Source organism: Rhinolophus sinicus, chromosome 17 (genome assembly GCF_057876585.1).
Source record: "Rhinolophus sinicus isolate RSI-liver-muscle chromosome 17, RSI-T2T, whole genome shotgun sequence".
In the NCBI taxonomy this organism is placed as follows: Eukaryota; Metazoa; Chordata; class Mammalia; order Chiroptera; family Rhinolophidae; genus Rhinolophus; species Rhinolophus sinicus.
The window spans coordinates 130732408-130759379 of NC_142517.1; the positions used below are offsets into that span (position 1 = coordinate 130732408).

At 36.9% G+C, this 26972-nt stretch overlaps 1 protein-coding gene across 9 annotated transcripts in view; it reads left to right on the forward strand.

Annotated features, from left to right (window-relative positions):
* R3HDM1 (R3H domain containing 1) overlaps positions 1–25835 on the forward strand; it is a 111670-nt gene extending 85835 nt beyond the window's left edge. For all 9 annotated transcript variants that reach the window (XM_088794108.1, XM_074335625.2, XM_074335626.2 and 6 more), the window contains 6 exons: positions 9237–9340; positions 11393–11565; positions 17788–17932; positions 23121–23203; positions 23667–23751; positions 24492–25835. In XM_088794108.1, the coding sequence (XP_088650234.1) occupies positions 9237–9340; positions 11393–11565; positions 17788–17932; positions 23121–23203; positions 23667–23751; positions 24492–24847 (946 nt within the window). In that variant the 3' untranslated portion in view covers positions 24848–25835. The remainder of the gene's footprint in view (positions 1–9236; positions 9341–11392; positions 11566–17787; positions 17933–23120; positions 23204–23666; positions 23752–24491) is intronic.
* The last annotated feature ends 1137 nt before the right edge of the window (positions 25836–26972 follow it).

A 26972-nucleotide genomic window follows, 5' to 3' on the forward strand; every position in this document is an offset into this window, starting at 1 on the left:
TGGTTGTAATTGCTTTTTCTCTTTTTATGTTCTCTATTTTGTTTATTTCCATTATGATCTTTATTATTTACTTCCTTCCACTTGCTTTTTAGTCTTGATTTTCTTCCCCCGCCCCCAATGTCTTAAGATGGAAGTGTAGGTTATTAATTTAAGATCTTCATTCTTTCTTAATATAGGCATTTACAGCTGTAAGTTTCCTTCTAAGCACTACTTTAGCTGCATCCCGTAAGTTTTGGTTTGTTGTATGTTCATTTTCATTCATCTCAATGTAGTTTTTGGATTCCCTTTTGATTTATTTTTTTGAACCATTGGTTATTTAGGATTGTGTTATTTAATTTCCACTTATTTGTATTTGTCTCAATTTTTTTTCCTGCTTTTGATTTCTAATTTCATTCCATTGTGGTTGGAGAACATACTATGTATTATTTCTGTCCTTTTAAATTTGTTGAGGTTTGTTTTATGGCCTAGTATATGCTGTGTCCTGCAAAATGTTCTGTGTGCACTTGAAAAGATTGTGTATTTTTTTGTTGCTGAATGGACTGTTCTGTAGGTGTCAGTTTGGTCTAGTTGGCTTCTGGTGTTGTCCAAGTCTTCTATTTCCTTGTTGGTCTTCTGTATTGTTGTTCTGTCCATTATTGAAGTATCCAGCTAGTATCACTGAATTGTCTATTTCTCTCCGTTTCTGTCAGTGTTTGCTTCATGTATTTTGGTGCTTCTTTATTAGCGACTGATATGTTTATTACTTTTATTTTCCTGGTTTATTGACCCTTTTTCTTTATGAAATGCTTTCTTTACCTCTCAAACATTTTCTTTGTTTTAAATTCTATTTTGTCTGATATTAACACATTCCAGCTTTCTTGTGGTTACTGTTGGCGTGATATATCTTTTTCTGTCCTTTTATTTTAAGCCTGTGTGTCTCCTGTAGACAGCATATAGTTAGATCATTTTTTATCCTTCTGACAACCTGTCTTCTGATTGAATTGTTTAATCCATTCACATTTAATGTTTTTGTTAATGAAGTTGACTTATGTCTGGCATTTTGCTTTTTGTTTTCTGTCTCTCTCTTCCTCTATTTGTTTTCTTTCTCTCTTCCTCTATTTCCTGGTTTCTTTTGCATTAAGTGAATATTTCCTAATGTAACATTTTAATTTTTTTTGATGATTTTTTTACCTTTTAGTATATGTGCTGCCGAAGCGAGCACGATTTTTTTACCTTTTTTGAGTATTTTTAGTGGTTTCTCCAGAATTTACTATATACGTCTTAATCCAAATCAGCTGCTGATTTATACTAGCTTAATTCCAGTAATACATAGATAAGTTACTCCTATACAGCTCTGTTCTCTTTCCCGCCTTTTTGTGGTATTATTGTTATACATATTAATGTTATATACCACAATATGTTGTTTTAATTATTTCCTTATCATCTGTAGGCATTTAATTTCATTAGCCCAATACAGTTTTGCTCCTACCACCTCCTTTGTACTATTATTGGCAAATATATTACATTTCTATATGTTATAGGCCCAACATTACATTAATATGTGTTACTTTATACAGTTGCTTTTTAAATCAATTAGAAAAAAGAAGGGAAAATATGAATGTCTACTGTCTTTTACTACTTGTTTTTCAATAAATTACATAATTACCTGTACTGGTTGTATTAGTCTGCTCAAGTTGCCGTAACAAAACAGTCTAAATGCTTGACCACTGCACTGTACACCTGAAGCTCAAGCTGAATAATATTGTATGTCAACTATAATTTAATGTATATAGTCACAGGATAGGGAGTACAGCATAGGGAATAGAGTCAGTGGAATTGTAACAGCTATATATGATGTCAGAGGGGCAATAGATTGGGGGAGGGGTTATCACTTTATGAGGGGTGAAATGGTCTATTACATTGTTTTATACACATGAAACTAATAATAATAAAAAAAGTACCATGGACTGGGTGTCTTGAACAACAGAAATCTATTTTTTCACTGTCTGGAGACTGGATGTGCAAGCTCAAGGTGCCCAGAGTTGGTATCTGGTGAGAGATCTCCCCGAGGGTGGCAGACAGCCACTTCCTGGTTGTTTGCTCACATGGCCTTTCCTCAGTATGTATAAGCAGAGAGAGTGAGAGCAAACTCTCTGATGTCTCTTATTATAACAGCCCCAATCCCATAGGACCAGGAGCCCACCCACATGACCTCTAGTTATAACCCTAGTTGTCTCTGAAAGGCCCTTCTCCAGGTATTATCACATTGGGATTAGGGCTTCAACATAAGAATGGGGGGCGGGGGGATGCAAACTTCAGTCCATAACACTGCTAGTCTTTTATCTTTTTGTCTGGATTCTAATTATTATTTATTGTAAGGTATGACTGCCAGCAACAAATTCTCTCAGTTTTTGTTTACTTGGGAAAGTCTTTATTTCAGCTTTATTTTTGAAAGATTAGCTTTGCTTGGATATAGGAATCTTGGTTGACAGTTGTTGTTTTTCTTTGACCACTTTGAATATGTTATCCCACTGCCTTCTGGCCTCCACCTTGTCTACTGGGAAATCAACTGTTAACCTTTTTGGGGTTCCATTATAAGTAGTCATTTGTCTCTTGCTGCTTGTCTTCGACCTTCAGCATTTTTACTGTGATGTGTCTTTGGATTCCTTTGCTTTTATTCTGCTTAGAGTTACTTGAGGCTCCTGGATAAATAGCTTATTGTTTTTCAATAAATTTGGGTGCTTTCAGCCTTTATTTATTGGAATGTTTTTTCTGCTCCTTTCTCTCTTCTTCAGTAATCCCATTACACGTGTGTTGGTGTATTTCATGATGTTCCACATTTCTCTGAGATTGTTATTTCTATCCATTTTTTTCCTCTCTGTTCTTCAGCTTATATAATCTCTATCAATTCAAGATATGTAATTTCTATCTATTAATATTTTGTATTTGTCAATGCAACATTCCTTCTTTGCTTCCTTAACCGTGGCTTCCTTTGGTTCCATGAACATGCTTATAATGGCTACTTTATGGTCTTTTTCTGATGTGAAAAATCTGTTCTTTCTCACAAGCAGTGAAGTCAAATTAAGTTTATTTTAGTGAAGTCTATTTAAACCTCCCTTTCACCACCACAACCACCACCAGCCTCTGATGTTGTTCTCAAGCAGGGAAAGCTTTGGATATTCTCACAGTCATCCTGGGATGACAGTGGTTTTGGCAGTACTCTCTCCCTCTCTTCCTTGACAACACCCAACTGTTAAACTCCACTAACTGCCAGCTGATTGCTCTGTTGTTTTCAACAATGCCCTCCCTGGTTGGTAAATTGCTGTACAAAGTAATCCAATTAAAATATGGCTCCTTTGAAGGAAAAGTTTTTGGGGTCAGTATTTGGTTTTTATTCTGACCTCAGGAAGGCTCCTTCTAGCTGTCTTTTTACCTAGTTCCCGCCTTCAAACTAACAAGCCTACAGTTTAGCCAGAATCTTTCCTACAACCTATACTGTTCTTGAGAGCACCTATAGGCTTGAACTTCTTCCCTCTCTGTTGCAGCTGAAGATGGTTCTTTTCAGAAGACATTAGGTGCTATCTGTTTTATGGCCTGTTTTCTCTCCCAGAAAAATCTCAGCCAGGTATCTGGAGCTGGCGATAGGGACAGTGGTAAGCTTCTCTCAAAGTGGCACCCTCTCCTATGAGCTGAGCATTTGGTGGAGGGTGAGGAGAACACAGCCCAGGATCTTCCGCTTACCTCTCCTGGCATAGACTCACCACTTCAGGAACTGGGGCAAAAGTTGTCATGCCCGGTCCCCAGGATTCTCAGCATGTCATACCCACAGTCGACCTCTTCCACAAGTAGAGGTTATGGGAAAAGGAGTTCCCAACTATGAGTCTCACTTAGCCCTGGACTTAGCTGCAGCAACAGGTACTTGGGGGCAGGATGAGAAAGTTGACATGTCACTCCTCCTAGGAAGAAAGCCTTTTACCTGGGTACTGCGGGGAGAGGGAGCTTTGTGTTCCTGGCTGCAGCTGTCTGCAGTAGCCTCTGCACCTGGCAAAAACTGGGGTGGGGCGAGAGGGAGCAGTCTTGGTTTGAATACCAGATTCACCTTTCTTACCAGGTTCTTATAGATGTTCTTACTTGCTGTTCATCCTTAGGATCATTTCCAGAGACTCTAAGTAATTGCATTTTGATAGTTTGCACTAGTTTCACTGGGGTGCAGGGCAACAAAATTTATGCTGTCATGCCAGAAGTTAGTCTCTAATAGGTGAAATTTTGATTCTAAAATTAGGAAATTATAGTATTTTGGCATCCTATCTTTAGAAATTATATTGAAAAGATTTGATGAAGCTGTTTGGGGAATTGGATGCTTGTTCCTTGGCTGTCTCACGCAGGTGTGTGAGCATCATCCTTGGTGCCAATGGCGATTTTATGGTCTCACTCAAGGAGCAGATCTAATAAGTAGCTAAATTATTGCCCAAAAGAGCAGCTTAGGTTCAGCTCTACTAAAACTAAAATTATTGTTTGACAGATGTTTTCCACTACTTCAGTGAGCTACAAAAGTTATATATCCAACAGGTCCACAAACACAGCTGCTTGATGACAGCTAGTTCATCTTAGTGTGCTGGACAGAATATGGCCCTTCTCAACAATCAGTCATTCTCCCAGGAGAGTTTATATTGTCCTGAATAGATACTCTCATTACTAAAATATATAAGATGGAAATCACCTTGGCTTGCAAAAAGATTATAAGGCAGAAAGCTGATATTTTTTTTACAAAGACAGCAAGCCTGGAAAGCATCCAGATAGCAAGCATCTGACCCTTAAATTAAATGAAGGTTTATATTGTAGAAAATCAGTAGAACTATCTTCGGGCCACACTCAGACATCTGCTTACGGTTTCTGAAGGAGATTCAGATTATTAGTTGAAATTAAATCCCTGATACAACATTTAAAAGTGGAATTCTTCAGGCAGTTTTCATAGGATATTTTTAGTGTATATTTTTTATAATTACAAAATGCATGCATGCCTTTTCGGAAAATACAAAAAAGTATAAATTATCAAGAATCAGCCATATTGCACAACCCCGAGTTGACTGCTGTTGTCATGTTCATATTTTTCTCTCAGTCTTTTTTCTTTTCCTGTATATTAGGTTGGTAAAAAAGTAATTGCAGTTTAAAAAGTTAAAAATAATTGCAAAAACCGCAATTACTTTTGCATCAACCTATAGTTTTAACATAGTTGAGATCTTATTGTATATATTTTTCTCATTTGTTATAGTGTTTTTTCCTGTCATTAAAAATTTCTTTTTAAATATAATTTTCAATGATTATAATGTTCAATTTTATGAATATACAATAATTTAGTTAACCTGTTGTAGAAAATATAGATCATACACATTTTTTTCATTTTATTGAAACATCTTGTGGGCAACTTGAATTTCTTCCTTCGCATAGAGTCCTTAGAGGGGAATTAATAGGTCAAAAGATATGTGTTTTTAAGGTCCTTGCTACATTTTGACCAAGTGATTCATTTTTATTGTTTTCATGTTTCATAAATAGTGACAAATCTTGTTTTAACTTGACTCTGATTATTAACGAAGTTGTATATTTTTTCATTTGATTATTTGTATTTTGAATTATTTGACCAAGTCTTTTATCACAGTTGGGTAAGACAGGTGTTAATCACATGTTTTATTGATGAAAGAGCTGAAATTCAAATAATATGTCCAAACTCATTCAAATAACATGTTTAAACTTTTATAACAAATACGTGGAGTTTGGACTCAAACCTGTGCTGCCTTCTGACACCAAAATCTTTGGTACTTTCCACTAGGTATTAAATGTCAAAAGCCATTAAAATAGATAGCAATGTAACGTCACTTGAATTTGCAAGACTATCTAGTGCATATGTCTTAATACCAACCATTAGTTTTCACTCATACTATGTATATCAGATACATTACTATGATCTAATCAAAACTGCAACAATACTACCCCTTAAAAGACCAATTTTAAGTATTCATGAAGGGTCAGGACATTTTTTTTTTTTTAATTCTTCACGCTTTGGTAGACTATAGTAGGTTTCTGGTTTTAAAAATATGTAATATGTTTATCATTTTTTCCATCATGGTTTTGATTCCAAAATACAGTAAAAATGAAATAAATAACTGGAGGAAAGAGGAATTTCTACTTATGAATTATCATAGAACATTATAGGATTAAAGTGAACATTGTAGAAAACCCAGAAGAAGAAACTTGGGTATTTTATCAGGTCATTTATCAATCTCCATAGATCCTAGAGAGGCATTTGCAGCAATTAGGCTATTCCCTACTCTGAGAAGCAGCAGCTCCTAAAAAGTATGGCAGAAAATTGGTATAAGTGGCCAGATTAATATTTGTTGCAATGTTTAATACTTTTGAAAGTTGATATTATTAATTAGTTTTAATTTACACATTCATAGTTTTAAGTCAGGACTTTTCAGAAAATTTGGGACCAAATGGGTTCATGAAATTGATATTTTTCTGTTCAAGGGTAGAATACTTCTTCAAGGATTAGGCCTGGTGTTTTACTTTATAATGTCCCCCTTTCTTTTTCTATCCTGTCTTCCAAAGGAGAAGTTGGTTGTTGTTTTTTTTTAAAGATTTTATTGGGGAGGGGAACAGGACTTTATGGGAGAACAGTGTGTGTACTTCCAGGACTTTTTTTTTCTAAGTCAAGTTGTTGTCCTTTCAATCTTAGTTGTGGAGGGTGCCATTCAGCTTCAAGTTGTTGTCCTTTCAGTCTTAGTTGTGGAGGGCGCAGCTCAGCTCTAGGTCCAGTTGCCGTTGCTAGTTGCAGGGGGCACAGCCCACCATCCCTTGCGGGAGTCGAACCGGCAACCTTGTGGTTGAGAGGACGCATTCCAACCAACTGAGCCATCCGGGAGCTCAGTGGCAGCTCAACTCAAGGTGCCGTGTTCAATCTTAGTTGCAGGGGGCGCTGCCCACTATCCCTTTCGGGACTCAAGGAATTGAACTGGCGCAACCTTGTGGTTGAGAGCCCACTGGCCCATGTGGGAATCAAATTGGCAGCCTTCGGAGTTAGGAGCACGGAGCTCCAACCGCCTGAGCCACCAGGCCGGCCCCAAAGGAGTTTTTGAAGTTAATATCTTTCGAGTATATTATAAGTATTAATATTATTAAACTGAGAGTGGTATTTAAAAGCTGAGTGTTATGCTTTTCTTTTTTCTAATGTGTTACAGTTCTGCCCTTGTAGAAGGCATATTAGATGATAATTGAAAATAGAGCATTTAAGAGACTTAAGAGGGCTGCTCCTTGCCCACTCTGTGTCCCTTGAAGTGTCTTTTTGTCTGTTGGGAGAGATTAGTAGAGACTTGGAACTGAGTTTTGTAATTTATTTACCTAAAGGATAATCTAGTGTTGGAAAACCAACTTATCCTAACTATAAAACTCAAACCCACTATAGTGGTAAACTGAAGTGACAATTTATAGTTTAGTAGTATGGGGTATATCATTCATCTCAGTGACCTGAATATTCTACTCAGGGTGGCTTCCTGTCACCCATATGCCTCAGCACTTGAGTGGGTCATTAGAATGTGCTTAGTGAACCAGGTCAGAGTGAGGGGCACTGCGTGACCCAGGGCACATGTCCCAGTTAGAACAGAACCTAAAAATCGTTTCACTCTATGGTAAAACTTTCTATTCTCCCCAGTAACAGCACATTTACAAACCATGTCTTAAGCTGTATTATTTCCACAGATAGCTAATATTCATAAATGCATTCTAATCATAAGTAACATCCATTTCAGAAAGTACTATTTTTACATTTTTGTCATATGATCCAAAAATCATTTTATGAAATCTTCCTTTTACATTTCTTTTCCCTTTCATTGAAACGCACTGAGTTATCCATTAAAAAACAATTTTATTAATCCTTACTAATTAAAGAATTGTCACCCTGAATTTAGAGAATCATTTTTTAACTTTTTATTGTGAACAGTTTTAAATACACATACATGTAAACAGAAGCGTTCTGACTCCCCATGTACCCATCACTTAGCTTCTACAGTTATTAACCAATGATCTCTTTTTAGCTAAACTTCATCATCCTCCCATTTGATTTTGAAATAATTCCAGATATTATATCATTTCATTCTTGAGTATTTCAGTTTTACGTATCCCTAAAGTGTTTTTAAAACCCACGTAATTACAATATTTTACATCTTAAAAAAATTAAGTTAATTTCTTAGTTATATCAAATTCTAGTTGGTATTTATATTTCCAACTATCCCACAAATACCGCTTATGTTTTTACACATTTGTCTTGTGGAGCGTCCCATAGTCTGGACTTTCCTGATTGTATCATCATGGTGTTAAACATGCCTCCCTGTATTCTCTGTAATTCAGTAGTTGCGTTTAGCGTAGTATTTTTAATGTAATTACCTGAGATGTGAGTATAAAAAGTCGTTAAAGCTAGATTAAGAAACAATACTATGTAAAGAAAGTTTATTTAAATGATGAAGAAATGAATGGTAACTGATAGGATGTTTTGTATAATTTAAGATTGCTGGTTACTTGAGAAGTCCCGTAAAGAATTAATAGTATCACTCTCTGATTTGAAACTATTTTCCTGAAAGAATTTGCTAAAAAGAGAAAACTTCAGACGTAATTATGATAAATTGTATGTTAGTCTCAAGGACTCACTTTTGAAAAACAATACAGCAATAACTTAATGGTTTTACACTAACAGCCTTGTTTATGTCAGTATTTATTTTAGAATATGTCAGAATCATGTTCTATTGTTTATTTTATTCTTAGATAATACATTTTTCAGCAATAAACTATTTTTTTCTGAGTCTCAGCATTGTCAAACTGCATATTCTCTTCTAAAATACAGCTTCATGACATCCAAATAAATTATCTTTTTATTTTGTAAAGTCAGTAAGTTAGTTTATTCTTTTTTAAATAATTATTTGAACAATACAAAAGCCATGTTTAGAGTAAGTTGTAAAAGAGTAAGAGCAATGGAATTAGTTGTTTTTTCATCATTTAAAAAATCAGTATTATTGCCATAAACATAAGTAACTTTATCCAAAAGGTAATCATTTATAACTCGCAAAGAAAAGAGTTACATTTGACTTGTACTGCTAACCAATATTTCATTTAAATAAATATGAAGGACTGTTTGTTCAAAGTATCTTTACAGTCATCTCCATCTCATTGTGCTGTGTTTTTGTGTTTGTTTGATTTTTTGCCCCCCATAGTTCATCCGTAGGTTACTTGCAACATCCCGGATCAGAACAAGTACAATTTCCTCGAACTACTTCACCATGCAATTCCCAGCAGCTTCAAAGCCACCAGTGTGCAGGTATGAATAGATAATTGGGGGAAAAATAAAAAGATAATGGTTTATCCATTTGAGAAATAATTGAATTTCTTAGGCATTTCTAGAAAAAGGTTTTCGATTTGTTATGGTGCGAGATATACCCAGGATATTTAGGATGCATGCAAAATCAGAGTTAACAGGTTCAGTCCATTTCTTCCTTTTCTACCGTTGCCATTACCACACTGCTATCTGTGTCTCCTCCTCGGGCTCTTCTTCCTTCCTTGCCTCATAAATATTGATGTTTCTTAGGATCCTTTCTTAGGCAGTGTGTCATTGCTCTTCAAGCTCTTCCTGGGTAATCCAAGCACCTCCTAGGCAGCTTTTTGCCAACACCTCCCAAATATTACTTCCGCTGAGACAGGACCATATAGCCACACATGCCTACTACATCCCGAGCCAGATGTGTCAAAGGCACTTTAGATTTAATATTTCTTCCTCTTCTTGCATTTTTTACCTCGCCTTCTATCTCGGGACTAAAATAAATTTCAAAGTCATAATAAACTGTCTCTGTTCTCCCCTTTTACATTCATGCCATCACCATTTCCTCAAATCTGATATCTTCTTTCCTTCCTCACTGCTATTCCTTTTGGTCAATTCTTTTCATGTCTTACTTGTAGTAATCTCTTAGGTTTTTGCTTATTTCGTGTTTCCCTTACACCCAACTTTTCTCCTCACTAACACACAAACACACATACAGACAGTTCAAAAATTATTGTCTTGAAACAAAGTCTCTTCATGTCATTCCTCTGAATAAATAAATTTGCATGGATTCTCTAGACTGTCTAGCAAGTTAGCCTCCTGTTTATACTTATGTTTCCAGTATATACTATGCTTTCTTACACCAAAGATATTTTGTACCTGTTCTTCCCTCTGCCTGGAATGCCTATCCACCATCCTCTGTTTGCCAATATCCTGATCATCCTTAAATTTTGACTCAAAAATTACCTTTTCTACAAAGGTTTCCCCAGTCCTTAAAACAGTTCGTTGCTTCTTTTACTGTCCTTCTGTAGCTTCTTAAACAGTCCTTTTCTCATAACACCATATTTTATTGTAGTAATTTGTTATGTCATCTATGAGAAACAGAAATAATAAATATTATCAAATAAATGACTAACAGTGACTGCATCCTGCATGGTCTGCTCTGGCTGAGAACTTTGAGATGTCCTGAGTGGTCAGCCCTTCTGTGGTTTGCCCAGCCAGGTCAGGCTGGTTCTATTTCTAGGAAACAGGAAACTGCCGTGGTTATTGCAGTGCAAACTGTGGGCCTGCAGACAGGTCACAGGACCTCCCTTACCTTGCACTGAAGTGGAGAGTGTCGCAGGCAAAGTACAAGCCTACTACTAGCGGTGCTGCAGTCCTGCTACATGAGAGAAAGAAATTAGCTAAGAAGGTAGATACAGGAGTCCCCTTGTCCTTACTGTACAGTTAGCAGAGTGTTTTGTTAGCAGAGTTACATGTGATCTTTCAAGTCAGCCAAGGAGATCTGGCCAGCCTCCTTTTTCAGATGAGAAAACACAATAAAAGAGATTAAATAACTTTCCCAGTCATAGGACATTTCAGGGTACTAAAATCGTGTTTTGTTAATTCCCATGTCCCAAACTTTTCCACTGCGTGAAATAAAAAAGACTTTTTGCTGTATGTCAACATTTCTGTGGATATTAATTTTTCCCAGAACTTCTATTTGTGTTTTAGAAAAATGTCCTTTTTAAAATTAATTCATTTAAAAAATTAAGTACTTTTATAAATCATACCTCAATTGTGATACTCTCCACTGGTTCCTGTAGTAAATAATTGGACTTCCCTGAATAATTATAAACCTATTATTTTTAGGGTAAGTGAGACATTTAGGTCTACAGAGTCAATTTTAATGCCTTTTTAAACAAGAAGTACTAGAGTTGAAATCTGCCTTACATATATAATAGTAAAATTTTGTTCAGAAATGTACAATTATGGCCGTTGTCTTGGTGTTTAAAGACACCACCAAAGCTAGTTGCTCAAGCATACTGATTGCAGTATCCTACTTCTGATTTTCAGCTGTGCCACCTCCGCCACCTGGTGGAGGAATGGTGATGATGCAGCTCAATGTACCAAACAATCCACAGTCTCGTGCCCACTCACCCCCTCAGTGGAAACAAAACAAGTATTACAGTGATCACCAGAGAGGACAGAAGTGTGTGGAATTTAGCAATGTAGACAATATTGTTCAGGTAAGATGCTTGATTTTAAAACTTTCAATATTTTAGTCACAGACGATTGACCTAAAAGGCTTGACAGTGAATTTGAAATCTCAAACAGATTAGTAAAAAAGTTTGAATATTTATGTGCAATTTCTTTCAGTATTTAAATATTATTACCCAACTTCTGCATGCTCAAAACACTTTTTTTAAAAATCAGAAGATAAATTAGATCTGAAATGTAATAAAGAAAAAGAATTAAGTAGTTATCCTACCTTTTCCATATAAACTATATTTTAGTGTAACCAGAAAGTTAATGAGGGAATGCTCTTCATCATAGAATATAATTAATAAATGTAAAAGCAATGGTAGAACTTAAAATCACCATTTTAGAATCCTGTGAAAATCATGGATCAAGGAAAAATCATCAGCACATGCCAAAAATAGGAAAAGGTTTATGGGGAACTTTAAAATGGATAGATTAGGCAGACAACACTTTAAACAATTGATCAATTGTAGCATCACTAAAAGTAGGTTGACCAAACATCATTTGCTTCCTACTGTGATGTAGAGGAAATATACAGTGTTCTGTGATGTACTTGTCAACAAATATTCAACCTGAATCTAATCAAGTCTCTAAGTCTAGCTGTTCATTTACAGAAAACGAAGGGGGAGAAAAAAACAACTGGACAAATTGTACTGGACAAACTGACCCCACTTCTTCAACAGACAAATGGCATTTTGAAATGGAGGTTAAATCTGTTATAGATTAAAGGAAACTGAAGAGTTATAACAATCAGATGCAACGTATGAATCTTTCTTAGATACTGAACAATCCAAAGACATTTTTGAGCAAAAAAGACAATATTCAAATATGTTAATTTTGGGTATGATAACAGTGGGTTTTTTTAATCGTTTTTATATCTTAGAAATATTTATATACTGAAATATTTTCAAGTGAAATGTTGCATCTGAGATTTGCTTTAAATACTTTAGGATGGAAAAAGCAGGGGAAATCACATTCACAGTTAGATGATGGGTACATAGAAGTTTTTTATACTTGCCTATCGTCGCTTTTATATAGTTGAAAGTTTACAGCATTAAAAAGTTTTTGAAATTTTTTTAAAAGATAAACGAAAATATTTTCAACGCGTATAACAAAATCATAACAGAATTAAAAGTCAAAGGTCACTTAAAAGCTAGCTCACAAACTATAAATGGCCATTGGGCATTTAAACAGGTGAAAATATTAAAATATTTTTTATCTATATAATTGGGAAAATTTAGGATAATTTACAGCGTTGACAGATATCTAGTTATAAACTCTCTTGTATAGTCTTGGTGGTTTTATGAATTGATAAAGTACTTTTTGGAGTGCAGTTTAGTGACATTTTTTTAAAATGTGGAAGGTCCATAACTTTTGATTCATAAATCTACTTCTAGAACTTTGTGCAGTAAAAATTGTGGAATCACCGTACAAAACATGTGTTCAGGGATATTTCTTTCTTCCCTTTTGTAACACTGAAAAACTGGAAATGGTCTTGATATTCAGCAGTAGGCAACTGATTGAATAAACTACTATACCATTTAGGAAAATAACTCTTAAGTGTATGTACTAAAAATAATGGGATACACCGACTTGCCCAGCTGGTACTTTCTAAATTCCATTCTCCACTAAAAGCAACCAGGGCTGCTTAGTGAAATGACTGTTGCCTGGGTTCAATCAGGGAAAGTACAAGATGACCGTGGAACATGTTGCTATGCCAGAAAGTAATGAAGTACCCAAAGAATGATGGGGATGTATCAAAGGATAGCATCAGGCTTGAAAGCTTTGGGCATAAAATAATTAGGAAATGAATAATCACCATCGGATAAAATAAGAATCCACAAGGCCCTACTGATACAAATGAATAAAAGGAGGAGAGTGTGAAGCTCTTTTTTACAGTAGAATGTGGACGGATACATATAGAAGGAATGATGGAATAAGAAAATCACCAGGTATGAATCATCACTGGAGGAGAGAGGATTCGGGCAAGGTGGAGTAGGAAGCACAAAGAATCTGTCTCCCCACCTAGAAATAATTGCACCTGCAGAATCTGTCTGATGTAACTACTTTGGAACTCTAGAATCTATTCTAGAAGGCTTGCAACTGCCAGGGAAAAGCCTGGGCAATAAATTGCAGTAATTTCAGTCAATTTCAGCTCCTAGCACAGTAGCAGCTACCCATCCCCTACCCCCCAACCCCATGACGGGCAGCTGTGTACATGTTCCTGGAGCAGCTTCTGGGAGCCAGGGTGGGCCTAAAGGACCCTGTCCTCCAAATACAGAGGATTTGTGTTCTGATCATGGATTTCTACTCATCACAGAGGTGTACACAAAGAGGCGGTGCCATTGTTTTTGTACCTCCCCACATTGTTGCAAACCTGCCCCCCTCCATCTTTGCGGGGATTTAAAGGGCTAGTGCCCTTTTTCTCCTCCCTTCATTTTTCTCTTTTAACCCTTTTTTGGAACTGGACATTAAGGACTAGGACATTCAAAAGGAACTGAATATATAGGAAGAATTAGAAAGTAACTACACAAGCCCAGGGAAAGACACAGGCTCTGAAAGTAACTACACAAGCCCAGGGAGAGACACAGGCTCTGAGAAGAAGGTTACACCTCAGGCTGATCCTTCGTACAGGAGCAGCCTACAACAATCAATAAAAGAAAGCAATGACAACAACAAAAAGCAAACCCTGGGAAAGGGGGAGACTCTGATTTCTACAGTTAACCACATTATTAGATGCAAATAGCCAATTTCCAACAAGAAACAATCCTCACAGGAAAGAAACAGGAAATTAGGACCCATTCAAAGGAAAAATAAAATAAAAAAATAAAAGAAACTGCCACTAAAAAAATATCTTATGGCAGATCTCCTAGACATACTTTAAGACAACTATCTAAAGGATGCTCAAACTACTAAAAGAAGATGTGGAAAAAGAAAATAATGTATGGTAAAGGGGATCAAATATATGGTGATGGAAAGAGAACTGACTCTGGGTGGTGAACATACAATGTGATATATAGATGATGTAATACAGAATTGTACACCTGAAATCTATGTAACTTTACTAACAGTTGTAACCCCAATAAACTTTAATTAAACAAAACAAAACAAAAAAGAAAACAATGTATGAATGAAATGGAAATATCAATAAAGATAAAACCTAAAAGAAACCAAAAATAAATTCTGGAGTTAAAAATACAATAACTGAAGTGAAAAAAATTCACTAAAGGAATTCAGTGGCCTATTTGAACAGGCAGAAGGAAGAATCACAGTACTTGAAGATAGGACAATGAAAAAATGAAAAATACCGCGTCTAGGGAAGAGACAGAAGAGAGAATGAAGAAAAGCCAATAGAGCCTAAGGTACATGTGGGACAATAATCAAGTGGACCAACATACACATTGTGGGCGTCCCGGAAAGAGATGAGAGAGAAAAAGGTGCAGAGAGAATATTTAAAGTAATAATGGCTGAAAACTTCCCAATTTGGTAAGAGACATGAGTGTAAATATCAAGCAGTTTAACAGACTCTAAGATGAACTTAAAGAGACCTACATTGAGACACTTTATAATCAATCTTTTGAAAAACGAAGACAGAGAATGTTCAAAACACCAAGAGAAATGACTCGTCACATACAAATGATCCTCAAAAAGATTATCAGCAGATTTTTCATCAGAAACTTTGGACGCTAGAGGCAACAGGTCAATATATTCAAAGTGTTAAAAGAAAAAAAAAATTGTCAACTAAGATCCTACATCTGACAAAACTTCCCTTCAAAAGAGAGGGAGAAATTAAGAATTCCCAGGTAAAAGCTGAGTCCTTCCCTGTGAGAAATTCTCGAACGAGTTCTGCAAAGTAAAACAAAAGGGCACTAGACAGTAATACGAAGCCATATGAAGAAATAAAGCAGTCAGTTAAGTTAAATACATGGTCAATTATAAAAGCTACTTGCATCGTATCAGTGATTTGTTACTCTACTTTTTTGCTTTCTACAAGATTTAAGAGACTAATATATATTTTTAAAATTATCTGAAAGGTAGTATTATTATAACATTGGTTTGTAACTCCACATTGTTTTCTATATAATTTAAGAGACTGATGCATTTAAAAGAATTATTAGTTTATGTTTTGGGATACACAATGTATAAAAATGTAATTGTAACACCAGCAACCAAAAACGGTAGGGACAACACATGTTCTAACTATATGCTGTCTACGAGAAACTCTGTTGATCCAAAGACACAAATAGATTGAAAGTGAACGGATGCAAAAAGGTATTTCATGCAAATCATAACCAAAAGAGAGCAAGGGTAGTTATGTTAATATCAGACAAAATAAACTTTAGATCACAAGTGTTATCAAGACAAAGGGCATTGTATATCAATAAAAGTTTTAATACAGCAACAAGCTAGAACAATTAGAAACACACACCTAATAAAAGGCCATCAAAATATATGAAGCAAAAACTGACATAATTTAAGAAAGAAATAGTTCTACAATAAAAGTTGGAGACTTTAACACCCTACTCTCAATAATGAATAGAACAGCCAGACAGAAGATAAGTAAGGAAAAAGAGAACTTAAACACAATAAATTAGCTAACAAACATAACATATACAGAATACTCTACCGGACGACAGCAGCAGCATATGCATTCTTCTCAGGTGCAGATGGGTCATTTTCTAGCATAGATTGTATAGTAGGCCACATATTATCTCAATAGATTTTAAAAGATAGATGTCATACAAAGTATCTTCAACCAACATCGTACCGGAAGTTCTACCCAGAGCAATTAGTCAAGAAAAAGAAATAAAAGACATTAAATTGGAAAGGAAGAAGTAAAATTATCTCTGTTCGCAGATAATATGATCTCCCCATGACACAACTACAAAGGAAGAAATAGTAATGTGACAATGGAGAAACCTGGCAGACATCACTTTACCCAAGTAATTGAAATAAAAAATCACCAATACTGTGATGGCAAATGGACAGCATGTTCCTTCTCATATGATGCACTAAGAAAGACACAACATTACTTCTCTGGTATTCCTTCCCCAAATGTATATCATGAACCTTTTGATGAGAAAACAGCAGGCAAACCCAAATTAAAGAACATTTCACAAAATAACTTATCTTCAAAATGTCAAAGTCATGAAAGAGAAGAAAGACTGAGTTTCTGTTCCAGATTAAAGAATATCAAAGGAACATGACAAATAAATGAAACACTTGGTTCTAGATTGGATTCTGGACTAGAAGGGGATTTTTTCTTTCTTTTTTTTCTTTTTGCTATAAAGTACATTAGTGGGACAGTTGGCAAAATTTGAATGAACTCTGTAAATTACACAACATCACTTCCCGGGTATTCCTTCCCCAAATATATATCATGATATATTATTATTACAGTAAATATATATAATATTATAATAAACGTATATATTATTATGACAGTAATTACATAATATTACCTTATTGTTAGTTGCCTGATTTTGACAATTCTGTATTTATTTATGTAAGAAAATTTTCTTGTTTTTAGGAAATAGACACTAATAATTGGGGATAGATAGGTATCACGACCAACTCATTCTCAAATAGTTCAGAATAAAATAATAGTATATACAGAGAGAGAAAACCAGTATAATAAAATATTAACATTTGGGAAGTCTGAGAATTCTTTGTGCTATTTTTGCTCTGTTCTTCAGGATGAATTGTTTAAAAATGAAATGTTAAAATAATTAGTGTGAAAAAAAGAATGACGTAGATGTAAATATTCTCTCATGGAAAAGTAGGATCAAATATATGGTGATGGAAGGAGAACTGACTCTGGGTGGTGAACACACAATGGGATTTATAGATGATGTAATACAGAATTGTACATCTGAAATCTATGTAATTTTACTAACAATTGTCACCCCAATAAATTTTTAAAAATAAATTAAAAAAAAGAAAAATACATTATTGTCAAGACACAAAAACAAGATTCAAAAATAGACTGTATAGTCTATTTCCATATGCATAGAGGCAATCTATGCATATGTTTGAGAGTTGGAAATTATAAATTTCTATAATGTTTTAATTCTTTTAATAACAAGTATATGTTGCAATAGTATAACAAGTACATATTTGTAAAAAGAAAGAATAAAATTTTTTGTGCAAAAGGAAATTTGCAAAAAGCCTGACTAAAATGCTGACCCATTTTCTTGATGTAATTGCAGCACAGCCCTCAACTCTGCAGCCCCATTACTTCACCAGCTCAGTCGCCAGCACCAGCTCAGCTATCCACCCTGAAAGCTGTCCGTCCTTCTGGACCGCCACTTTCCATCATACCCCAGTTTTCTAGACCTTTTATTCCTGGGCAAGGTAAGTGTGCCCAAAACCAGTCACAGCCTCATACAATTTTAAGACATCAATCTCAGCAATTTTGTGATTTACTTGGTACTGCTACCTTTCAGTTTTCCATAGGACGACATTTTTACCTCCACCCGGGTATATTTGTTTATTACCATGTACTTTCCTAACCTTAGTGTTTCATCACTAATTAATAATTTGGTAATTACTTAATTCAATAATTACTTACATAACAGAATTAAAATGACTTTAACTTATCCTTAGACTCCTTTCCTCTATTGTAGTAGTATGCAATATTTGTTCCATATTTCTAATTTCTATATTAGAGTAATATATATCAAGAGTTAATTCAAAAATTTATTTAAGAAGCATTTATTGAGGCCTTACTACCGTATTTCCCCGAAAATAAGACCTAACCGGAAAATAAGCCATAGCATGATTTTTCAGGATGCTCGTAATTATAAGTCCTACCCCAAAAAGAAGCCCCGGTTAAGATCGTCAGCCAGGCGGACATATGTGTCCGTTGCAACACACGACGGACATATTGAATTATAAAATAATACATAACTGAATATAAATAAATAATAATATTGACATTAATACTTAAAATAAATGATATGATAAATTATAATTAAGTATTTGTAAATACTCAAACGGGTGCAGTTGGATGAGAGGTAAAAGCCTATGTAAACAGACAAACGCGAGACTTATTGCCGAGTGACCAATTGGAGTAGACACAACATACGAATAATGTGCGTACTTGATAATGAACTGACGTGGTTGTGCCTAATATGAATCTTCATAATTCAATACGTCGTGTGTTGTAACAGATGTATTTAATGTACTCGTGTGAAATAAAGAAACATTTTCTGAATTTTGGTGCCTGCAATTTTTCGTCGCTTTTGTGTGGACCATCATTCTTAACTGTCATCATTTTTGTTGCCATTCCTGTCTCGTAAGTCTTCAATTAACAATTGATTTAATGGTAGATTTAAAGGGAATAATATTTTGACCCCCAGACAAGATGAGTGCAAAAAGAAAGAGCTATTCCATCGAGTACAAGAAAGGAATTGTGGAAGACTCCCGGGGCAAGAATCTTACAGCTTTCTGCAAAAAGAAGAAGTTGGATCTCCGAATGGTCCGAAAATGGCGTGCAGAGTACGATAACCTCAGTCAACAGGTGGAGGAGGGAAATGCTAAGAAGCGCAAGTGTGGATCAGGTCGTCAACCATTATTTCCTGAGCTGGAAGACATCATCTGTGAATGGATTGCTGACAGGAGAGCAAAGGCTTTGGTTGTACGCAGGGCTGATATTCAAGCATTTGCCCTTGCATTGGCACCACAGTTAGAAGTATCCCCAGAAGAATTCAAAGCATCGCAGCACTGGCTGGATGGCTTCCTTCAGCGATATGAACTGTCGCTAAGATCGACAACACTGTTCAAGCTGGAAGATACTGAAGTTATTAAACGTGCACTTGCATTCAAGTCCTTTGTTGATGGCATCGACTTTTCTAAATACCAGCTCTCCAACATGATTGCTATGGATGAAACTGCAGTGTTTATGGGCCAAGGATCTCAAATGGCAATTGATCAGAGGGGTGCCTCGTCAATCTACATTCCCTCCACTGGTTACAAAAGTGCTCGTGTTACCTGTATTTTGGCAATTCGTCTGGATGGAAAGAAAGCCCCACCTCTAATCATCACAAAGGGCAAGAAGGATAAGGTTGAACGTGTTTCAGGCATTTATGTTCTTGAAACCGAAAAACCCTGGTGCACACAAGCAGTTATAAGGAAGTGGGTCGATTTAATGCTGCCACTTGTTTTGCGAGGTGGCCAGAGAGGTCTGCTAGTCTGGGATTCAGCCAGCACTCACCGCACTAAAGACATGAAGAACTTCCTTGCAGAGAGAAGAATAGATCAAATAATGATTCCTGCGGGAATGACTGCCTATCTCCAGACTCTTGATATTGCAATAAACAAGCCATTCAAGGACCATTTGCGCATGGAAATCAATGAGTACATTGAAAACAGAATGGAAAGAAATCAGCGTGGAAACTTTGTGAGGCCTAGCCTGCAAGAGGTTGTGACTTGGGTGAAGAATTCATGGGATAAAATCACTGACAGCTGTGTTGCCAATGCACTACGAGCAGGCTACATGGACAGGAAGTGCTCATTTAAGGAGAGCTCTATTGCTGGACATGAGAGATTGGGGCCAATGGTTCTACAGGAAATGGAAGCACAAGAAATTCAAGCCGGAATTCGGGGTTTGGAGAGTTATGACGATGTTCCAGAAGAAGATGACATGACTGTATTTGAATAAATGTAGATTTTTGTACATGAATTAATGAATAAATGTAGATTGTTGTACATGAATGTAATTGTTGTACATGAAAAAAATAAGACATCTCCTGAAAATAAGCCCTAATGCGTCTTTTGGAGCAAAACTTAATATAAGATCCGGTCTTACTTTCGGGGAAATACAGTTTGCCCTTGATGTACAAAGTGAATAAGGTGAAGTCCTCATCATCACCAATCCTCAGACTAGTTGAAGGAACAGACACATAAGTGGATGATTATAAAATAATATTGAAACCATTAATTTTGTTTCCAGGAATTTATCGTCAGGACAAATGCACACAATCTATGCACACATTGATTTAAGCACAGAAGAGTTTATAGCAAAAAAATCCAAAAACAACCTAAATGTCCATCAGTAAGGATTAGTTAGATTGTGGTGTATTCATAGAAGGAATACTATGCAGTTATCTAAAAACCATGTTTTAAAGAATCATTAAAAGGAGAAATAGTCACAGTGTCATGAGTTATTTTAAAAACCAAGTTACATAGACATTTCAAACAAGGTGTCCAATAAGCCCTCAAAAAGATGCTCAACATCATTATTCATTAGAGAAAGGAATAATAAAATCTGAATGAAATATCACTTTGTCCCCACTAAAATGGCTATAATCAAAAAGACTAACAACACCAAATGTTAATGAAGATACAGAGCAACTGAAATTCTCACACATTGGTGGGGGAGTGTAAAATGATAAAACCACTCAGAGAAAAGATTTGACTGTTTCTTACAAAGCTAATCACTTACCTCACAATGTAGCAATTCCACTCCTAGGTATTTACCCAAGAGAAATGAAAACATGTTTATGCAGATTTGAACAAGAACATTTACAACAACCTTATTTTATGATGATAGCCCAAACTGGACATAACCCAAAATGTCCACCAGTGGAGACCTGATACACAAAATTGTAGTTTGTAGTGTGTCCTTGCAATGGAATACTAAGCAATGAAAGTAAACAAAACAAATTATTGACATGCAACAACATAGATAAATCCCAGAATTATGTTAAACCTAAAAGTAACCATACACAAAAAGAAGACATACTGTATGATTCTAATTACATAAAAAACAACTACAGGCGAACTAAACTATGATATTAGAAATCAGATAATGGTATGAATGAGATATGGAGTTGACTGGAAATGAGCTTGAGGGAACTTTTCAGGAAAGGGAAATGTTCATTATCTTTTCAGGTCATGGTTACATGGACTTTTACAATTGTTAGAATTCATCAAACTTAACACTAAAGATGTGCATTTTGTTTTATGTTAATTATATCCCAATTTTTTTTAAAGAATTATAAAATATATACATAGACACACGTGTGAGCACACCTATATAGAACAAAGACCAAAAAAAAAAAAAAATACACACCAAATGTTAGAAGTGATAGAATTACTAGTGTTGTTTTTACTTTCTCCTTTGTAATTTTGTATTTCCAAATTTTCTACAAAACCATGACTTTAATAATCTAGAAAAATAAAGCATGTTATTAAAAAAAAAAAATTAAACAGCATGTGGATTGCAACTGTGGGGCAATATAGTCATATCGAGATGCGTGGGCTTGTATGATGCCCCACGAGAAGCACATAGCATGGTCTGTTGGGTCCCTGGTTAGTCCTGACTACAGTGTCATCTCCGTATTGAAAAGAATACTGCTCCATAGACCTCAACTTAACTCTTACTTCTTTGCAGCTTTTTTTTATGCATCTTCACGCTTCACATTGCATCTCTGATCTCAGGGCTAAGCCTCCCTGTCATATCTGCCCTTCAGCCAGTGCTTGGAAAGGAGCAAACATGTCATGGGTGTGCCCTGCCAGGGAGCTGCCCTCGTACCCACCTGGTATTCATCACAAGAGAGTCCGTACAGTGGTAGGAAGCTCTCGCCTCGCTTCTCTCTGTTAGGAAACTATTGAGAGAGTGGGGTATATGTTTCCTGAAAATGCTTTCCTAGCACCTGCCCATAACCCTCCTCCAAATACAGAATGTGCTGAGTTTGGGGACTTAACGGTTAAAATAAAATGAGAATATAACAAATGAAAACATTCTTCTCCAGAACAAGGTTTTTGCAGTCAGCATTTATTAAGCCCTTATCACGCAATGACTTCAGGCACCCCTGAGTGAGAGAAAATAATCGGAGGGTCTCCACTCTGACTGCACCACACTTGTTGACTTAGGAAGGGGATACTTGCTCATGAATAGCACTTAAGAACTGTGCCACTCTTTCTAAACAACTTGAAGTTATAAACACAAATTTTCATTTAAAGAGAGCTTGAGAGCTGACCCAAAACCTAGAATGTAAATATACCCATTGGTTAAGACTGTAAAAATATTTGTATGCATATATGTAAATAAGTATACATGTATATATTCGTAGTAGTTAATCATGAATTTGGGGAGATGGAGAGCTTAATGTTTTTTCAGGGTCCTTTCCTTCCCCTGGAATGTAAGTTATATTAATTTGTAATCATCAGAGAAAATGTGGTTTTTTTCAGCATCGCTAAAAAAGTGGGTGGAGTGGGTAGTATAGTTATTTTGGTGGATTTCATATGAAATGTGAATGGATATAGGGGTTTCTCTTCATCCTATCCTGTCTACCCAATTCCCACCACTTACCCTCCTTCATAACCACTGTTATTACTCCTTAGTCCTTCAGAAATTTACCTCTTTAAAGGATATATGGAACTTTTAATTTTTTTTTTTAAATATGTCAATGCCTACACTTTTTTATCCTACCAAATATGTCCCCTACTTATGTTAACTGAGACAATTTAGGAAACTGTAAGAAATGCTTTATAATTGAGTAGAGGAAAATGTGAAAATGTTTCTGTTGACTTTCAGGAGATGCCAGATACCCGTTACTTGGCCAGCCACTGCAGTACAACCCTTCTGCCGTCCTGCACGGACATATTCCAGCCCAGCAGGTGTGCGAGCCAGCTGTGTGACCTCCCAGGCGGGCGTGTGGGCAGAACCTCCCCCTCTGCTCCCCAGCGTGGGCGCCCTGGGCCCTCCTTGTTGGGCTGTACAGGGAGGGCTCTGTGCCTCAGCCAGTTAATTTATCAGTGCTACCCCTGACCCCATCGAGGGCAGACGGGCAGAAGGTGGTGCACTGCTCAGCTCCGCAGGAGTGCACATGCTGCCCGGGACGGGTGGTGACCGGGCATGAGGGACTCTTGCTCACAACAGCTACTCAGCAAGAGACGGGTCATAGTGACGGACAGGAGTGCCATCACCACAGAGGCACGATTCACAAGCCTGGGGTTGAATTCCTTCTGCTGAAATACAAAATCTAGACTGTATATGGTTAGGTGGTAAGGTTTTAAACAGTCCACAAACACATTTTTCAGTATTATTAACACTACTTCTCATCTGTTTGTGGGTTTTCAGGGTCAGTCTGGCAACCGGCATGGAAGCCGAGGACGGAAACAAGCTAAAAAAGCTGCATCCACTGATCTTGGCGCAGGAGAAGCAGGTGTGTCCCTGAGAGGCAGCTGGGGGCGGTTCTATGAACTGTTGACCAGTTTGATGGTCTGTCTGTAAAATCATACCACAGCGCGGAGATGAGTTTTCTTCTTCCCAGAGTCCTGCGAAATGTCAGAAAATTATGCCACCTCTAATGCAGGGTTCTTGAATATGTTCTTTTAATTCTATCTCATTTCAGGTTTCAGAGTGTAGTCAGGTACAGGTGGGTTCAGGAGGCCTGAAGGGACCAAAGGGAAAAGATGTGTGTGAGAGGGACAGGTAGTGTGCCACTTTGCCCCTGTATTCTTAGAGAAAGGAAGTAGTGCTTACACCCATATGGAGACAGACTGAATGAACAGATATATCACCTTAATTTTCTACTTAACTTCCTTGCTATGGTTAGGGTAGGTGCTATTGTCTTTATTTTACAGTGGGAATGTGAAGTTCAAGAAACTGCCCAAGATCACACGCCTTGTTTAGAGAAGCCACTGTATGAGTATAGTGCTGGCTTTCACATGTGCAGCCATCACTGAAGACTGTGAAATGGGTACTTTAGCACCATGAGCTCTGCACCCCTTGCCTAAGGGATAAGTAGCAATGAACTAAAAGGCAGCCATAACTATTACAGTTTGGTGGATTTGAATGGCTTCATAATATTCTCTTCATTTCTATGTTATGTCTGTGTCAACAGTATTTTTTGCCCACCTCCTTGGTAACAGGGATTATTAATGTACACCTTTTCCATTCTAGTTGTTGGGAAGGTCTTGGAAATTACTGAACTACCTGATGGAATAACTCGCATGGAAGCAGAGAAGCTTTTTGGGGAACTCTTTAAAATTGGCGCCAAGATCCGGTGGCTGCGGGACCCCCAGTCCCAGCCGCGTCGTCACCCCCTGTGCTGTGGCAGTGGGGACAATGCTGTCAGTTCTGAACGCTCCAAACCCAGTGACTTGGCCTCCACGTATACCGTTTTAGCCACATTCCCCTCCATTTCCGCTGCGCAGAATGCATTGAAGAAACAAATTAACTCGGTTAACAAGTTTAAACTGAGAACAAGCAAGAAGCACTATGACTTTCACATCCTGGAAAGGGCGAGTTCTCAGTAACAGCCACCTTGGACCCTTGGCCTTTGTGACTCCCCTGCCCTCTCCCATCCTTAATTGGCTTGGTATTGGAGCTTCTGTTAACATAATAGAGACGCCTAGGATGTGCGGTTACGGCGTTACAGCTTTTGTTGAAGACAGGCCAGTGTTCCAGCAAAGGGAGGGCATACACACTTCACCCCAAGTGACTGTAGGAATCCACATCGGAATGATACAGAGTTAGCAGCTTTTTCTGAGGAAATGCTGTTCAAATGCCTCCTAACTTTTATAGTTATTTTGTTTTATATTTCTGAATTCTTGTATCAGATCCAAAGCTCTATTGTACAGCAAATTATTCTTCAAAATGATACAACCAGTTGCAACCTGTATTTCTTTTTTGCATCCAGCACAGTGTGACCCAACATAGAATTTGGGGGGAAAAGAATGCAGCAGTGGGATAACCAAGTCAAAACCATGTGCTATCTTTTTGGGGGGCTGAAGGGGGTGACTAAGGAGAACCCACAAATAGATTACTCTTCCCCTGTATCTCTAAACACAGAAACGCTTTCCAGGAAATACAGAATTCCTTCATAGGGTCCTTTCCTTATTCATTTAGGTGGTATGAACATTAAGTGTAAAGTAAATTATGTTCTTAATGCCTCTTAATCAAACCACTTAGACTCAAAGGGGAATAGGAATCATTCTAGGCAGGAAAATCCACTTTTTTTTTTTTTTTAGGTGTCCCTCCAATAACTGCCACTTATTTGCATTCCCCTCCCTTCCTTGTGGATTTTTCTTTTCACCTAAGAAAATACATTTGATGAGTGCTGGCAACTTCTTAAGTGGTTTAAAATGTTTTCATTGTTTGCAGCGGATCACTGGACATCAAAGATTCATTGCACTTATGAACAAGGAACCTTTTTTTCAATTTCTGTGTAATTTGCAAGGCTGTACAATGTGTGCTGATGCAAGCCTTTTTCAGTTCAAGAGAATAAATGTTTACAAATATAGACCCACTTTGTCTTTTGTAAATTAAAATCACCTTTTTAAATGAGTGTCAGCATTAAAGACTTAACCTGTCTTGAAAATTTCAATTTCAGACTTAAAGAATGACCGGAAACCCCTCATTGTACAAATGTTTTACAGAGCATCGCTTTCTCTGTGGGAGTGAATCCTGTGAGTATGACCCGTGTGATTTTGTTCTCTCAAAGTTAATACCAGTCATTTGTAAACAGTTTTTATTAGTCGGAACATACTTACATAACTAAAAATAGAACGTTGTTTGGTGAGATAACACGTTTGTGTTTTTAGCCAATAGACTGAGCACCCAATTGTCCAGTTTATCTCAAATGCTCCATGGGGAGCTTCCCCCTTTTGTGAGCTGCAGAGAGTGCTGGGAAACCCAAGAGGTGGGGCGCGTCTGCCCTCTGCAACCTGCCTGGAGCCTGGTTTGCTTCCAGCCCTGGAGGCGAGTTGACTTTGCTGCTCAAGACCCACAGGTGCTATCAGACCGGCCCAGAGGTTCACTCACTGCAGAGTATTTGTCAAGTCCCACTTGGCCCCTGGGAACCCCAGGCCTCCCCACAAGGTGGTGCATCCCGATTATGAATATTGTACTCCTGGGAGAGCACGTTGGAACTGCCTTTGAACCATGTCGGGTTAGGGAGCCATACACAGAGGAGGAAGAGTGAGGACTGAAAAGTCATTCCCAAGATCTGTTGAATTTTTATTATTTTTCCTGTAGGGAGTCAAAGATGGAAAAGGTTACATAATTAGGGCCAACATTGCAGCAAAATTATTACTCAGTCACACATGGGGATGGAGATGGGGAAAAAAAGCACAGCCCTGTGGTTTATTTCAATTCTCTGAATATTTTCTTTACCTCCTGCAGTAAGAATCCTAGTAAACCTAAATGGGACTTCTTTTTTAACTGAGGTATAATTGACATATAACATTCATTTCAGGTGTACAACATTCTCATTCAACATTTGTATACATTGCAAAATGGTCACAGTAAGACTAGTTAACATCCACCTCACAGTTTCAACTTTTTCTTGTAATAAGAACTCTTAAGATCTGCACTTAGCAACTTTCAGATGTACAGTACAGTATTATTAACTATAGTTACCATGCTGTACATTAAAATCTA